Source organism: Condylura cristata, unplaced genomic scaffold (genome assembly GCF_000260355.1).
Source record: "Condylura cristata isolate star-nosed mole 26May11 unplaced genomic scaffold, ConCri1.0 scaffold00024, whole genome shotgun sequence".
Taxonomy (NCBI): Eukaryota; Metazoa; Chordata; class Mammalia; order Eulipotyphla; family Talpidae; genus Condylura; species Condylura cristata.
This window is the reverse complement of record NW_004567125.1, coordinates 24,179,594-24,197,065: the sequence shown is the minus strand read 5'-3', so window position 1 is coordinate 24,197,065 and position 17,472 is coordinate 24,179,594. Positions and strand designations below refer to the sequence as shown.

At 45.8% G+C, this 17,472-nt stretch overlaps 1 protein-coding gene across 1 annotated transcript in view; it reads right to left on the bottom strand.

The window, feature by feature from the left end:
• The window catches only part of CACNA1E (calcium channel, voltage-dependent, R type, alpha 1E subunit), a 291,648-nt gene that overhangs the window by 184,566 nt on the left and 89,610 nt on the right, over window positions 1-17,472 (bottom strand). Inside the window, exons 4-6 of the mRNA XM_004688539.2 lie at window positions 13,873-13,976; window positions 12,683-12,835; window positions 11,392-11,573 (exon numbers count right to left, since the gene is read on the bottom strand). Coding sequence (XP_004688596.1) covers window positions 11,392-11,573; window positions 12,683-12,835; window positions 13,873-13,976 — 439 coding nt within the window. The remainder of the gene's footprint in view (window positions 1-11,391; window positions 11,574-12,682; window positions 12,836-13,872; window positions 13,977-17,472) is intronic.

The window sequence follows — 17,472 nt, the reverse complement described above, 5'->3', positions numbered from 1 at the left end:
AAGAAAATACATTTTGAGTAGAGGCTCACTCCCCAAATGAGGCTGTTTTTAGGCAGGTAAGACTCTGAAGGGGGGTTACAGATGACTGTCACAGTCCTGAATCAGCTTGGGCATCCAGTTTATTTCTGTATTTTGTTTTCATTTCACAGTATGGAGAAAATCCTGAATCATACAGAAAAGTAATTGTGTGCTCACTTATACCACCATCTGTGAGCAAACAAACTCAGGCCCGGATCTTTAAAAGAGACTAACATAGAAACACAAGATTTCTAATCAGTAGCACACCTAACGCAGACACCAAATGAACACAGAGAAGGGACCAGGCATTTTCCTCCGAGGTCTGCCAAGAAAAGAATTAAGGTAGTGTGACCACGGGTAATGCCCAAGTGTGAAAATTTGGTCTATAACACACTGATTATGTATGAATTCTTAAATTGCTTTTTCTTCCATAATTTTCTACTTCCTTGATTCTAAGATAGACCCTTGCTTCACAGTTGAAGGCTGTGGAAATCACAATATGTAAATATGCAGCATGTGGAATGGAAAAGAGTTTTCGCCTTTGAAATGCTATTATTAAATTTCTAGTAGTCTTATCATCAATGGTATGTCTCTTGCATTAAATGTGGTAGCTGAAATAATTGTTTTAAAATCAAAATTTGAGACAATTTTATAGAAACTACTGAAGGCCGGGCCCTCCCCAGTGGCAAAAAGGGTTGAAGCATAGCACTGGGAAGCTAGCCACAGCAGCTTCAGCACAAGTTTGATCCCAGGCAAGGAGGTGACCCACATGGCACAGCAAACCCCTCCTATCTTGCCCGCTGCTCCCCTCAGCAATGGATTTCAGCAGATCTGCCTGTTTTGCTCCCCACTCTATCTCTGGTGAATCCTCTCATGGCTCCTGCACCTCTGACCTGTACCCCAATTCTGTATGCATAAATAAATATATTAAAAAAAGAAAAGAAAAGAAAGAAACCACTGAAGTCTATGTACTGACAAGGCCCTGGTGCAGGGCAAAGACCAAGGGCCCAGGGCAGGTGGACAGGAGAGTGAGACCCAGGAGGCAGGGAAGAGCGGCCTATCTGCACCCAAGCACCCTAGGACAGAAAGGCAGTGGTTCTGGGGTCCTGTTCCTCCCCCACCTTCAAAGGCTGCAGGGAGCTGCCTGCTCCCTGGGGTGCTGGGCCCTGCTTAGTGCTACTGCTTTTCAAGAAGGCAGTGGGAGAAGCTAATGAGGCTAAAAATCCAAAGGCATCTCAGGCCCTCTAGGCTGGTCTCTTTACTGTGGCTTCCTTATTTTAAGTGTTGTGAGTTCCCAGAATATCAGCTGCATTCATATGCATGATAAACCAAAGAGAACTCACCAGTCAAATATAACGCTATTTCCCGTAACCAGCTCCACTATCTTGCCTTTCCATGGAGAGAAATCCTTTGTTTTCTCCTGTGGACAGACAGTTGCAAGGGGGGCAACAGAGAGTAGGGGCTCAGGAGTCCTTCTAGGAAGATGGCTGCAGTGGGAGAGGGGGCCCCAGATACTAGCACCCAGGAGGAACAGCCTCTTGTGCGGTCCTTCCTGCCTAGGGGGGACACTGAGCAGTAACTGAGGACAGGTGTGTAAATCGACAGCAAGAAACAAAAGTAGTCAGAATGTCAACACTGAGGAAAGTTGAGATGAAACTGCAAAATATAAGACTTAAAGACAAAACACAGCTCCCAGGTGGCACAATGGGTTAAAGCATAGCACTACAAAGCTAGCCACAAGCGCTTCAGCACGAGTTCAATCCCCAGCAAGGGAGGTGACCCACATGGTGCAGCAGACCTCTCCTGACCTGCCCACTGCTCCCCTCAGTAGTGTTTTTCAGTCAATCTGCCTGTTTTGCTCCCCACTCTGTCTCTGGTGAATCCTCTCACGCCCCTTGCACCTGTCTGGACTGTACCCCCGTTCTGTATGCATAGATAAATAATCTTTAAAAAAAATACAACACAGCTATGCAAATGTATGCATATAGTTTTTAATAGAGATGAGAGGGTCCTCAAGAGGAAGTTAGCATCCCCAACTGCCTGAGACATTTAGTCCACTTCTGAGCAATGACTACAAGAAAGTAAAAATAGCACCTCAGCACTCAGGAGGCAAATGATGCTTCTTATAGAATAGGTAGATCTTTTGTAAGTAAATCTGATCTCTGTTCACCTGTCTCTTCAACAGACTGCAATTTGGAATAACGGACTCCCAATGGGTTTCTCTGGGCCTCACTGAAACGACACCTTCCAGAAGCACTCTATCAATGAATCACTCACTGCTCAGGCCCACCAAAGTCCTGCTTAGCTCTGTCCCACTGCTCAGTCTGCCTCATGTTAGAAGAATACGTATTTTCCTATCACAGGACACATCAATAGTTCCTTCCAGACTCACTTCATCAGTTAAGTCATTCCTACCCACTGTGCCAATCACTCTGTTAGACAAACATGGTACAAAGCATGATTTCACGTAAAGGCATCTGGTGGGGGAGACAGACCCAAGGCAGGGTGTGACTTTTCTTCAGTTTTCTCCCACTCCGCACCCTGCCTTACCTTCCTGACCTAGCAATTACAGTCTTGTGGAGCAGAGCTTCTCAAATGTCAGCACACCCTCTGCATGAAGAGGGAGACTGCTGGAAATACTGGTCCCTTCCTCCTGCCCATAGGATGGCTGGGTGTTTAGATCAGGGCAGGGCCCAGGAATCTGATCGCAAGATAAAACGCTCTCAAAAAGAAAGTCTCCATCCACCTTTGCCAGGGAATGATAAATTAGGGGAAATGAATGGCGACCTGTGGCTTGTGCAGTGTGTCAGAGACTGGCACTGCCAATCCCTGCCTGGCTGAGATTCTGGAAAGATTTGAGTGACCCCTTGGAATGGGCCATCAAGCCACCAAAGCACCAATTTCTGCTTCTTAAGTCCCCACACCTGGCATTGCCTCAGAACAGGGAGCTGTGTGTCACTCAGATATCTGAGGCCTCTGACCATGGATCACAGATTAAACTGTGTATTAAAAAAAAAAAAAAAAAGAACCCAGAGATAGCCTAATTGCTCTGTTCAGCAAAAGATCTAGAGACTGACTCCAGTGCAGGGTTTTAAATTCGGACAGGCAAACTTAGCATGCTTGGAATAAACCCCAAACACAGTGGCATCTCTGATTTGACAAATAATTAAGAACCCAAGATGGCTATGAAAGAGTAGGAATAATTTCAGGGTGGATCAGCAATGGGTGGAAATTTCTGAGAGTGAGGAGGGATAAGAAAGAAAGGTAACCACAGTTTCTTCCCAAGAGCCACAGCTGACCCTGCAGAACCTGTGCCCTGGGGCCTGTGGGCCTGCTGGCGGAGGCGCTGGGTTGAGAGAGAGGACAAGCAATTAACACGGGAAACGGGCTGCCAAAGGCAGCAGCAGAAGCTGCGAACAAAAATGTATTTAAAAAAAGAGTTAGACAGACACTCCAAGGAGGAAAATAAGATTGCAGAGTACAATGCTGGTGAGGAAGGTGGGCGGGCCTGGTGGGTTTCAGTCCCCAAATGTTCCCCAAGTCCGTGTTCTGAATTTGGCTGAGGCCAGGCCACGTGCCCACCAGTGAAGACTTACAGGGCCCAGAGGACGTGGGCACACCTCACACACATGTGCGTGTATGCACACGCACACTTTCCCTCACGCACTCACACTCAGTCACACTCACTCACTCATTCACACTTTCCCTAACTCACACTGTCACAGTCACACACGCATTCATTCACTCATTCACACTTTCCCTCACTCACACGCTTACACTCATACAAGCACATGAATGCATACTCATACACATACATGTATACCCACTTTCACTCACATGCTTAGACATTCACACACACATAGGAACACTCATGAAGCTCACTCAACCTCACACACAATCACATTCACATAACTTAGAGACACATACTCACATCCATTCTCCCTTTGGTGGGGTAGTCAGCACCAAATTAGAAATCAGAACATTTGGTTTCCAAACTAACTTCCTACTTCCTGTATGCAAGGAGATGGGTTTCTCCACTTATTCCACAGATTAGAGTCACATTTCAAAAAGAGCCTGGGATCCATTTATTCTGCTCCCTTTGCACAATGTCTCCCCCACCACCTTCCTTTCAGATTCCACGGTCTTGACCCTCTCTCATTATATTGTTCTGATAAAAGCCAGCTCTTCTCCTACATCCTGCCTGAGCCTCAGCAGCTGTGAAAGTGACTGGAGGAAAGCACATTCCATTCCCCATCTCACTTTAACCTCCTCACCTCTAACCCCAAGTGAATCCTGAAAGCTGCCCACTCGACTCACCCCCCTCATTCTATTAATAAACTATTCTCCTCACAAAGCTTCTCCTTTAACTTCCAACATTTTCTTCCTCCCACTCTCGGCTAATGACCTTTCTTCCTATTTCATTGAGAAAATAGAAGCAATAAGAAGAGAATTTCCACAAGCTTCTGTCACCACGTCTACCCACGAGCCAGCTTCTGCAGCCTCCCTCCTGCAACCAGGGGTGCTCCATGGAGTCAGAGCCAGGCCTCCACCTGTGCTCCTCAGGCTTGCTCTTCACCTGCTCAAGGGGGTCACCCCACCAGCAGTCCTCCTTCTTCTTCATCAGCCATCATTTTAATCTCAAGCGGCACTTTCCACTGGCAGATAATAGTATTTCTTCCATCTGCTCCATTTCCTCTGTTTCTCTTTCAAAGACAGTTTGACACAATGGCCTGTACTCACTCTGTCTAACCCTCTTCCAATCCACCCTTCCACTTGACTCACACTGCTCCCAGCTGCCCGTGGTCAGTTCTCTGCCCCCATCTGCCTTGCCCCATCAACAGTATTTGACTCAATATTTCACTTCCTCTTCCTTGAGCCATGGTCCTCACTTGTTCTCCTAGAGACCACACTCCTTGAGTCCATCTTTCCTTCTTATTGCTCCTCCCCAGTCTTCTTCCAGAAAACCTCTTTTCTCCCTAACATCTTAACACTGGCACTCAGTTCTGGAATCTCTTTTCTTCTCTAACCAGATTCACTTCCTTGGTGCTTTATCTAGTCTTAAGATTTAAAAAATATCATCTACCCACTGAAAAATCCCACATTTGTATCCCCAGCCCAGGCTTCTACCCTGAACCCATTTAACTCCTCCTTACCCTACCCAAGAAACACTTCAAATTCTTAATTTACATCCAAACTTAATGTTGAGTCAATGGCAGCTCTAAGCAATTAAGTTAATAGCCTCTCCATCTTCCTGGTTGTCTTTTCTCATCCAGCCTGTTGGAGAATCCCATGGGTCCAACCTTGGAAACCAATTCAGAATTCCACTACATCTTAGCTCCTCCGTGGCTACCTCCCCACTCCAAACCTCCATCACCGTGTCTGAGATCAACATACAATAGCCTCTTGACTCCTCCCATCGAATCTTGATCCTTTATCATTTTTTCTCTCAGCACAGCAGCCAGCATGGAATCATCCTCTAAAAACCTAACTCAAGTCATGTCACTCCTTCAAAACCCCCCAAATTTCTCCCACACCACTCAGCATACAATCCAGCACACCAGGTGCACACCATTGGACAGGCTGTTTCACCTCCTCCTGACTCAATGACTCCTAAGGGACCCCACCCCACTGCCCTCCCAGCCATTGACCTCTTTGTGTCCTCAAGGGCAGGACATTTCTAAGTTTTATTCTCTGCTGGATCTAAGCATCTAGAATAGTGCTTGGCACGTGATGAGCACTTAATCAATATCTGTTGAATAAATTATGAGTCAATGAATTAATCTATCATGACCTATGAATGTAAGTAGAAGGAAGAAAATGTGATGGTTCAAAAGCCTCTAGTTTGGGTTCAGGAAATAGTTTTCACCCCCCTCTATTCTCTCTACTCCTAGAAACTGGGCAGGCAAGGTGACCTGCCAGCAACTGGGGAGGAATTAGGAAGGTACCCCAATTCTTATATACACAGTAACCCTGAGTCTCAGCCTTTATGAGAAAGGCCACAGACTAACAGCAAGATTCATGTGTCAACCCTCCTGTAGAGGAGACACCTCACCAGTGACAGACACTGGCATCAGCTTCTAAGTGGCTTCTGTACTAGAGCCCCAGATGCTTACAAAGACACAGGGTCAGGCCAATGCAAGCAGGGCTGGGTTAGGGGCCGGGGAAGGTTGGGAAGAGGGATGCCAGAGCATGATTGATCCTTGATATAAAAGTCTACCCATTTTACTGATGACACACCTGCTCCTGGGTAAGCTGGTGCACCCTATCCCTCTAGCACCATAGGATGATCATAGGCTCCTGCCCCTTATTTGTCAAATGAATTTTCAGTATGTTCTGTTCCAGAGTATGTGGAGGAGGTGGTAGAGGAAGATTGAAGCAAAGATGAGTAGACACATTCCCTAGTCTCACGGACCTCAGATCTAAAAACATTCTCTGCAGACATCATCAAATCAGAGAAATTTCAGGAAGTTGGAGAATGACAGTTTTTCATCAACCCTTGGATGTGGTGTTATTCTTTCAATCTGCTTGGGCAGCACACCCAAAAGTCAAATCTCCAGCAGGCAAAGAACAACTCTTAACCATTCAGCAAACATCGACTATGTACAGTTGGAAGAAGTCAACTTACAAGAGAGTCATAGGCACTGTTAGAGACCAAAGGACCTTCAAGGAGTCACAAAGTCAGACTCTCAAAAGGCATCCATACTACAATTCACCTCTTCCTGTCAAAAGCCAGTAAAGTCTAGAAAAATCTCTCCCACTACAGTAGCACAGAGCATCCTGGGCAATCATACCACACACAGCAGGCACGCCTGCAAAGCTGGAGAAACAGCACACTTGAGAGAAACTTCCACCTCTACATGCACCATAACACCCGGTATAAAGAGAAACAGCTCAAGCTGTGGAAATACAGGTTAAATGGACTCTGCTCTTAAGAGCACAGAGTTGAGTATCTGCAGACGAAACTGTTAATCTCTGCAATCTGTTAGTTTAGTTCATACAAAACCAGACTGATAGGAGAGCAATAAGGCCAGAACTAGAGAAAACAGCTCTCAGAGCCACAACCAGCCTGGTGAGGAAAGTGTGAGTTAATTCAGGAACAAAGCAATATTGGAGAGTGAAGAGTGTACACAGGAGAGATGTGAACACTGCAGAAAGACTGAGGTCAGGAGAAACAAAATGAATTAAATTCAGTAGTACAGTGGAAAGCTTTTTCCAAAGATCTGGAAAGTCAGTTGAAACAGGAAGCAGCAGTCAAGAAGCTGCTTCTACTCTCCCATAAGAGGGAGGGACACCCAGGAGACAGTGGGAGCTGGACTAGCAGAGCTGAGGTTTGGGTGGATACTAAATCCAGCTTGCCCAGACCTTGAGACCCCTCCCTTCACTTTACAACATTATTCATCATAATGAGAAAAACCACACACAAATGAAGTTAATAGCAACCAACAAGTTCTCTCAGGAAGAGTGTGTGCAGCGGGGGTGGGATAAGAACATGAAGAAGATTTCAGTTGTGTATAAAATGGCTAAACTTTGCATGCTTGAGAGAGCCTCTGTGTGCTGTGTATATCCCAAAGACTCCCACTGGTTTGGGTGTAACTGATGCCACAAAAATCTTACATATCTGTTACCACCAGTGAATAAAAGGCATTGGATAGAAAACAGACCTCTCTTCCTTGTGATTCATGTGAGGAAATGTAGCAACTGGATGACTGAGCCTTTCCAGATGAGTGGCAGAAGGGAAATCAAGGCAACACAGTGCTTGCGTCTTACTGGTAGTGAGGGGACGTGGCACAGTGAGTCACTTTCTGTATGCAGAAACACACAGATGCACACATGCATTTATAACACTCCGTTTACTAGTTCCTCATGGTTAATTCCATGGTGTGCAATGATTTCCAATATATGCATAAAATCTTGTCCATGTCAAAGTCCTGAGTTAAAGTAAAAAGGGTGAAAATGACTCAGGTAATGCTAACAAGGGATATGAGAATCTACAATGTTTCAGTCACCATTCCAGACATCAGGTGCCTCCCTGGTGGCCTAGGGGGTTAAGGCTCAGTGCTGTCACCTCTACAACCTGAGTTCCATCCTGGCCAGGGAGCTGACCCACATCTGGTGAGACCTCTCTTGTCTTACCTCCTGCTTCCCTCAGCAGTGTTTTGCAGTTTATCTGCCTGTTATGCTCCCCATTCTGTCTCTAATGAGGCCCCCATTCCTCTGGCCTACACCCAAACTCTTCTACACAAAAATAAATTAAAATTAGAGAAAAAAAAAGATTCTCTCATTTCAATGGGCATAAGTGCATGGAGCAGAATGGGAGGCCGACCAAACTATACATTTTAATTATCATTTTCAACTCCGGTCCTTCCAGCTTATGACTGATTCGGGGAATGAAAAGCTTGCATGGGTGACTCCATCATGTACAAGCCCCAAGCCTGGCAGCATGAAGAGGTCTCTGCTCTGAACTTATACCCCAGCAGCAGACCCAAGCAGTAGGGTGTTTGCTCCTACAACAGAGCTCTGCCTGGGTCATGCCTCACACCCCAGTTTCCCTCTGAATTCAAGCCCAACTTTGGCTGGAGGTTTTCTTCCTGGGAGCCAGGCTTTGTCCTAGTTCCCCTGGGTATCTTTTTCATCCAGCTACTCCTGAATCAAGGTATGAAAATCGATCCAGCTGGCATCAGCTCTGCCCGGAGATTCCTGGCTCCAAGAGCTGTCCACTCCCCAAAGTGCAATGCTTTGGAAAGAGAGCTCACTTCAGAGTGAACACAGAGTACACTCTTCCCCAAGAACAGCCTGTCATGTTTGGGAAACCAGCCTTACAACCAGCTCAATTGCTTGTCTCTGGATGTAACCAGAGGGGTGGCAGGAAGGTGTGTCCCTGCTGAGGTTCAGGGATCGATGGGCTGGAGTCAGGAGACTGGGAGCCTGTGGCCTTTCATGGCACACACCATGGAAGGTTACAGAAGGCCTGCAGCTTGATCCTCTCCTTCCTAGAGAGCAGCACGAGACCACTGTGCCTGTGGAACCCGCAAGCCTGCGTTCACATGTGAGTCAGGTGACTGGAAGTCAGTACCAGGAGAGCAGGGATAATGGTGCTTCCATTCTCCCCTTGCTTCCCTAGTGCCAGCCTGGGCACGAGGGCCTGGTATACAGCACATGCTCACTTAATTTATGTCCAAAAGTGATTTGATTGACTAGAGAGAGGAGCTAAAATAAGTGGAGGGTGATTCTTCAGCTGTGCTTCTGCTCATTTCAGTACCACTGTGCCTGGACTTGGGGGGGGGGGCAACGAACATGCCTGTGTCCTCACATGCAACACTTTTCCTTTCAGTCTTTCAGTGCATTTACCACCTCACTTAGGTGAGTCTACACGTATAAATGAAATGCATCACCTCCAAGGCCCCACAGACAACGCCCGCCGCAGTGGGGTCAGGGCTGTAATCTCCAGCCTGACAACTGAGTAACATGGCTTGAGACATTCTTCTCACCTCAAACGAGGATCCCCTGCTGCCATCCACCCTGCCCGTTTTCCCTCTGTTCTGCCAGTGCCCACAGCTGGTGAGAATCCCAGAGTGTCCTCCAGGATTTTCGAGGTTACTTGCTGGGCTGGCTGGGTATAAGCTGGTCCTTTGAACTGTGGCAAAATACACACCTGTCACTCTTTTCTGCAAAACTCAGTCTTGCCTTGCTCAACCTGGATGGGAGTGGACCCAGGTTAGTGGCCACCTACCAAACACCAATGTGGACAGGCCTTACACACATCTTGCTCTTGGACGTATGGTTGAGTCTCTCCTAAGACAGAGCATTCCTCTTCCTTCCAATGGGTTAATCCAGAGATCTTTTGGCAGGGAGCTTTGTATGAGCCAGCCTTTGCTCTACCCAGTAAGTTTTAGAAAGATACAATCAGGTTAAAAGGAAAGAAGAGTAAGTAAGGGTGAAGGCAGGTAAGAGGGATGATCTTCCCATAGGTATCTGCCTTGGGGTGGGTTGACTGAATGTATCTGAGTGGACAGATGCATATGGACAGAACTTAGTAAACTCCCTCACGCTGCTTTGCCTACTTAGGCCCCTGGGCTCCGTCATACCCCTCTTCACTCCTCTCAATGTGGATCATGGACTCCGCACCATTCCTTTCGAAATTATTAAAATCAGACTCCGGGGTGCAGAAGTGCCTCACTGGTAATACCATTTAGCCCCTTTCCCATGCAGGGACCCCTTAATTCCCCTGAGAGGTAGCCCAGTCTCATATGCCAACCAGGAATCTTCCACATACGCCAGAATGTGAGACACCGGAGGCCCCTGTACATAGCACAGCTCACCAACTATTCAAAGCTGTCCAAAAACAAGCTCTCTGGAAGAAGGGCTGGAGAACCTCAATTTTCTTTTTTTTAAAAGATTTATTTATTTGTGCATACAGAACTGGGGTACAGGCCAGAGGTGCAGGAGCGGTGAGAGGATTCACCGGAGACAGAGTAGGGAGCAGAACATGCAGATCGACAAAAGTACACTGCTGAGGGGAGCAATGGGAGAGACAGAAGAGGTCTGCAGGGCCATGTGGGTCACCTCTGGGGCAGGGATCAAACTCACACTGAAGCTGCTACCGCCAGCTTGCAGTGTTGTGCTCTAACTCACTGCATCACCATGGAGGACCGAGGACCTCAATTTTCTAACAAAAATTCACCCAGTGGGTCCTATAATCCGGCACATGTCTTCTGGTTGTGTCATGTAGTGTTTTTTTTTTTTTTCTTCTCTCACGATTTGTTAATCTACCTAGCATTTACATCTCTGTATAACTCCAAGGGAACATCCTCATACTTCCAGAAGTCCGTGTGTTTCACTCACCCTAATCAGATGGCTCCTAACACTGGTCATGTATCAGAATCATCTAGGAAGCTTTCAAAAAATAAAATCAGTCACAGGCCTTTGCCCCCAGCTATTCCTACTTAATGTTTCTAGAGTAGAGCCCAGGTGGTATAAAATTTAATAACCCCAGCTGATTCTAATGTTCAGGCAGGGCTGAGAACTGCTGGAAGCTCTCCCCCGACCTTTGAAGAGAGCAGCAGGTAGAAGCCTATACCTCTTATACTCCCTCACTGGACCCCACCCAGTACCACGTTGAAGCTGCAGCAGAAAATTCTCTGTAGGTACCAACTTGACTGAACTAGCTTGGCTTACCCAGCCATATAGGATTCCATTTTCTACATTCAGAGCTATGCATTTCCACTTAGGAAGAGGTCAGACACTGGACACATGTGAATTCTTCAGAATTTCCATGGGCCCAGCACTCTCCTCAAACTGATCTTCCCAAACATTGCCCAAAGCCTGACCCAGGCTTCCAGCCTCCCACCCCTGCCCCCCACCTGCCCCACTCACATTGTACAGCACGGTGGTCCACCCTTCCATGGTGATGCACTGGAAGACGGTCAGCACAGCAAAGAGGATGTTATCAAACTGGGTGATCCCATCATTGGGGCCGATCCAATCCCTGCACTCATAACCAGTGGGGCAGCCCTGCACGCCACAAGGGTGAGGGGGGTCAAACCCTTCCAGAATACCTGCAGACAGATTTGGAAGGTGAGTGAAGAGAAACACAGTGGTTGGCATGAGCTGGAGATGACCCAGGAAACCACAGTGACAAAGTTCTACTTCGCACAGCAAGTGTGTCCTTCTGCGTCTCTGGCTCCCTCCTCTCCTTCCGGGCCATTCTGTACCTCACAGCACACATGCCATGTGTTCAACCCAATCATGTTGTCCGATCTTCTCTAAAATGGAGCCTCTCCTCTACCTGGCCCCTCCTCACTTTCTGCAGGCCATGTATTCCTCCTCACCTGAGTGACTGAGCAATACAGAATTTGCAGGACTAGAAGCAGAAAGGCATAAAGTAAAAATATCGCACTGATTTTTCTAACTATGGACTCCAGGACAAACTCAGTTCTTCTGGGTTTCTTGGGGCTAATTATAAACTATAGCCTCTTTAGTGGGTCCTAGCTCCTTGTTCTCTGACCTATATTTCTGGTCTTAAATAAAAGACAAAAATAAAAATCCTAGGTGAAAGGTGTCCTTTGAAGATTATTTTCACAAAACAACATGGTACCTAACTGGGCTTCCTCAACCTCTCCCCAGCTCCGCCCCTCCTAGGGCATGCTAACCAACTTAAAGGGAGCAAACAGGATGCACAGAAACAAGAACTGGGGTTCTGTGTATCCCATCAATCTCCCAAGCCCCCTGTCAAGCCCAGCTCATATTTCCCACCCTATGTTTGGACACAACAAGGGGAGGGGTCGTGAGACAGAGCAGAGTAACCATGTCTCCCCAGTTTTGGGGATCCCCACAACTCTGGGCTCATGTGCAGCATGTGGGTCAAAAAGGCCACTGTATACAAATATTTCTTCAGACATGAGATCTTATAGCCTCATGCCAAATAGACCTGTTGGAAATCTCTGGCTGCAAACCTAAGCGTATTTGCTTTGCTATTATCAGTGGCCAGTGGGGGTCTCACCTAGGCTGGTTGTGCCTTAAAAAGCTGTTAACTAGGAAATTTCTAATTCCAATTCGATGATCAGGGTTAAACATATGCTTGCAACTGGTCTCCAACTGCCCTGAAATTATCCCCATGACCTGGGGAGAGTGGAAGGGAAGAAGCAGAAGACAGGAGTCAGCCTACCTGAATTGTTCATGAAGCAAGCTCGGTGCAACTTCCCACTGTAGAACTCCAGGCCAATGATGGCAAACATCAGGATGGCAAAGAAGAGGAGGAGGCCGATCTGCAGAAGAGGCACCATGGCCTTCATGATAGACTTCAGCACAATCTGCAGGCCTAGAAAGAAGGGAAGAGATTGCACCATCTGCTAAAGTGGACTCCATTTCTACTCTCCTAGGAGGGAAAGGGCAAGTCTTTGGGGAGAAAAGAACTGTTGGTCCTGAGATAACAAAGACATTTTGCTAAAGGGTAACAGGGAAAGTCTGGCCAAAGAGGGCCAACAGGCCTTCCCTAGGGATCATTGCCTTCCGTCTCCTCACCTCTGCACCCTGGTAATTTGTTGGCATATTGCTCTTCCCATGTGGTCACCCATGTCCCCTTCTGGATTCTTTTTATAGATTAAGCTTCTTGGACTGTGCTACTCTCCAAAAGGGAATCAGGCCCAGTCCTGCTAAGTTCAAGGCCCTTGGAGATCAAGGACAAGTTGGCCTTCCCCACCATTCTGTTTCAGACCCGCCACCCAATACATGCACCATCCAGAAAATACCATATCCTGTCACCCAGAAATTGTACTTGCAGAATTCTGGTCTATAAAAATAATCAGAGATTTAAATAATGCTTCAATTAGAGGTGTTGGTTATAGTAGCACTTTCCCTAGCTAGAAAAAATTGGAAACAACCTAAATACCCAACAAAATAGAAATGGCTATGTAAGTCCCAACACATATGAGACAGATTATAATACAGATTTTTAAAAACATATTTTTGAAGAACTTTGAATGTCAGGAAAATCAAATGCTGTATCAGGACTCAAAACAATGATTCCCATCATAGTTAAAATACAGAGGAACAATAAATTAAAAAGATACTAAAACATTAATAAAAGTTCTATCAGAATGATAGGATAGAGTGTTGTTTTCTTTATTTTGCAAGTTTTCTATTAATATCTTTCATTTTTAAATCTAAAGCAAAAAAAAATGCTGCTAAACCATAAAATAAAATGTAAGTTTGTGACACCCCACTATTTATTACTATAGCATTTCCTCCCAGAGGAATCAATGTCATTAATCCCAAATTTTCTCAAGCCCTGTGTCCAGTTAAGAAGATGTGAGTGAAGCCAGTAGCAAAGGGGAAAAAGAGAAAAGGTGAGCTCACTAGGTATCCCTGACACGAGCTTCAGGGGCCTCAGGACACGCACAGCCCGGAGCGTCCTCAAGTCCACGTGTGTGTTGAAGTGGGTTCCCGCCGTGGCCAGGATGCTGCAAATGGAGACACAGAGGGTCAAGGCTCCCACAGACCACCCTTCGCCCTGTTCCATGGGGGAGCTGGCTTGAGCAGACCCAGCCTAGAAAGCACACAGGGCTGATGCCAGCTGTGTGTGGGTGCACCTGAACTCGGTGGTGACTCACCAGTGGTTCCCAGGGGATTAAATTTAGCCACATCTGGGTTTCACTTTGCAAAGAAGAAAAACCTGTCATCAAATTGGAACCCTAGTTCCAGATCATGAGCACAACACAAATTCTCAGCACCTGCCCTGCCTGGTCCCCAAGCCTGTCCCCTGCTCTCCACTTCAGCCCTTGCCAGTCTCCTCCCTGTTTCCAACCCAGCCCCAAGGCCCTCACATTTTTTTATTTCAGAATTTTCTTAGACTCCCTCTGCATATCTCCATCAGGAAAAGTCTCTGGCTTCACCACAGTAAAACAACAACAACAACAACAACAACAACTCATTCTCCACCGTGAAACTTGGGTTTTCTACCAAACAAATCAGTCACTGCAATGCTTATTACTAGGCAATAACTTCACATACAGTATTTTCCTAATTGTCTCACATCACTATGTGACCTGGATTTGTTTCTTTACTTTCCTTTTCCACTTCCACAGTCCTTTCTAGAAACACACACGCAAACTATACCAAGCCTAATAGTTCATTAGCACCAAATGCCTTGCCTTGAGTAGATAACCCATTTTGTATAATGCCATGACATTGTTGGTACTTTGAAGAGAAAATATGCTTAGGTGTTTATGAAAGACACATCAGAAGACCAAGAATCAAAAAAACTGGGTTTAAGTCTTGATTCATGCCCTAGAGAATGGGGGACCTTGAGGAAAGTCATTTAATCAGTGAACCTCAACACACCCCTCTGCAAAATGGGGGACATACAAGAACATAGTTATAAGAACAAAATGACATAGTGAAAATTAAGGGTGTTCTATAAACTAAAATAGTATTAACATTTAACACAAATATTAATAATATTGGGTTTGCAACATTGTCTAATTTCAGTCTTCTTCCTACAGGATAGCACCTTTACTCCTTCAAAACTTCTCTGGAACAATTTCCATTGGCGAATGAGTGATTCAGAAAAATGAGTTCTCTACATAGTCTCAGGGTGGGCAGAGTGATTTCTTTTATTTAGTTATATGGGCCAGAACTTCCCTGAAATATTTAAAAGCATTGACAGTGACACTCAAGTTGGCTTCATTACTTGAAAGTGAACTGTACAAAAGGTTTGTGCAGTGTGACTCTAGGAAGCAGACAGAGAGACTAGGTACAAATTACACAGAGCCAGCCTACTGTCATGATGAGCAATAACTTGGAAACGAATAGTGTTAGCCAACAACAACCTACTGTTTGAACGTAGTATGTCCCCCAACATGGAAAGGACTCAAGATCAGGCCACACAATCATCTATTCAGGAAGCAAGAAGGTTCAGACATTGGATTGAAGGTGATTTAAATGGCCAATAGAGCTTTTTTTCCATTTTAAGATTCTGTAACTCTATGCTAATCCAATCTCAGAGTAAGAATTAGAGAGAAACTCTTTATCACGAAGAATCTCAAGAGAGGCAACTTTTCTCAAGTCATCTCGAAACTTCCAGCCTGCATCTAACAAGGAGGGACTTGCTTCTGACTCCATGCCAAGGTCAAAGGCAGAGAAATTGGGGAGGGCAATAATAGTAATATATATAAGTTCTAACAAGTGGGGGGGGGGTTAAGGATAAGGAGAGCAAGTCTTGAAAAACAGGACTAAAAACAAGGATACAGTGGCCCTCCCTGGTGGTGCAGCGGGTTAAAGCACAGCACTAAGAAGCTTAAGCCACTTCCTCATGAGTTCTATTTCTATTCCCGCCTGCCCTGGAGGAGATCCACATGGCGTGGCAGACCTCTCCTGACCCGCCTGCTGCTCCCCTCAGCAGTGTACTTCCTCGATCTACTGTTCTGCTCCCCACTCCGTCACTGGTGAATCCTCTCACCCTCCGCAACTCTGGCCTGTACCCCAGTTCTGTATGAATAAATCTTTAAAAAAAAATTAAAAAGAGAAAAGAGAGAGAGAGAAACTTCAAAGAAAGAGTGAAGACTCAGAATTCCAGGAAGATGGGGCCACTGTTCCACTGATTCTATCAAAAAAGGGAGGTACACTATACCCCAAGTCCTCTGGAGGCTCAAGGGGAGACTCGCTTTCCCTCCGTCTTATAAACACAGTAGATAGAACTGGCCCCGCTCAGCAGCCAAATTTCTCTTACCCAGGAGACCAGATACACATGAGATTTTCTTTCCTATCATGGAAAGTGCTGTTGCACAGGGATTTTCACTGGGATTGTGCTGAATGTGTACACCGCTCTAGGTAGAATGACCATTTTGACAATATTGATTCTTCTAATCCATGAATAGGAATATTTTTCCATTTCTTTACTTCCTCTACTTCTTTCAACAATGGCTTTCTTTGTATCAATAGTTTATCTCCTTTGTTAGGTTTCCTTCTAGGTATTTAAATTGGGGGGGGGAGGGAGTGTAATTGCAAATGGGATCACTTTCTTAATTTCTTCCTCTTCTAATGCATGCGTACAGGGAGGTGACTGATTTAAGTATATTGAGTTTATCCTCTGCTACTTCAGTCAAAATTTCTTCCCCACTCTCAAGTTGAACAATGTAGATTTCAGAAGGAGGAAGAGGTAGCAAGACAAACTTAAAAGGCAACAAGGCACAAGTGTAGGGAAAAAAAAGGAAAAATGGTCAAGGGCAAGAGTGGGAGGATAGAGGAGAGAGTAGTGAAAGAAAAAATGGGGATAAAGACAAGAAGAAAAATGAGAACAAATAAAAGCTGGGGCAGGAGAAAATGCCCAAGAGTTAAGAACGTGTTCATGGGAAAGACAACAAAAATCAAAGCTAATCGGAGAGAGAGAAGCAAAACAATAGTATTTATTGTAGGGGCCTGCTCAAGGTGTGGCCAGCCATGAGCTACACCTACAGTCTTCTCAGATTAGCTGGACCCTCTGTACCCCAATCTCCCAAGCTCCCCCAATCCTCAGCCAGCACAGTGTTCCCAGGGCCACTGGATTTTTTTTTCTGTCATCCCCTGCAAGAGGGATATGAACTGGACCTTCAGCGGACGCACGTGGCCACTGGCTACTTCTGATGCTCAATATTCAATTCCTCCTTAAGGACAAGGATTACAGGGCCTTCCTGGTGGCACAAAGGATTAAGCCTCAGAACCATGAAGCTATCAGCAGCCACTGCAGCACTAGTTCGATCCTTACCCCTGGCAAGGGAGGTGACCCATATGGCACAGCAGACCTCTCCTGTCTTGCTCGCTGCCCCCCTCAGCTGTGTACTTCATTGATCTGCCTGCTCTGCTTCCTGCTCTGTCTCTGGTGAATAATCTCACCCCCCATACCTCTGATCTGTACCACAGTTCTTGTATGCATAAATAAATAAACCTTTAAAAAAAAAAAGCACAAGAATTACAATTTGA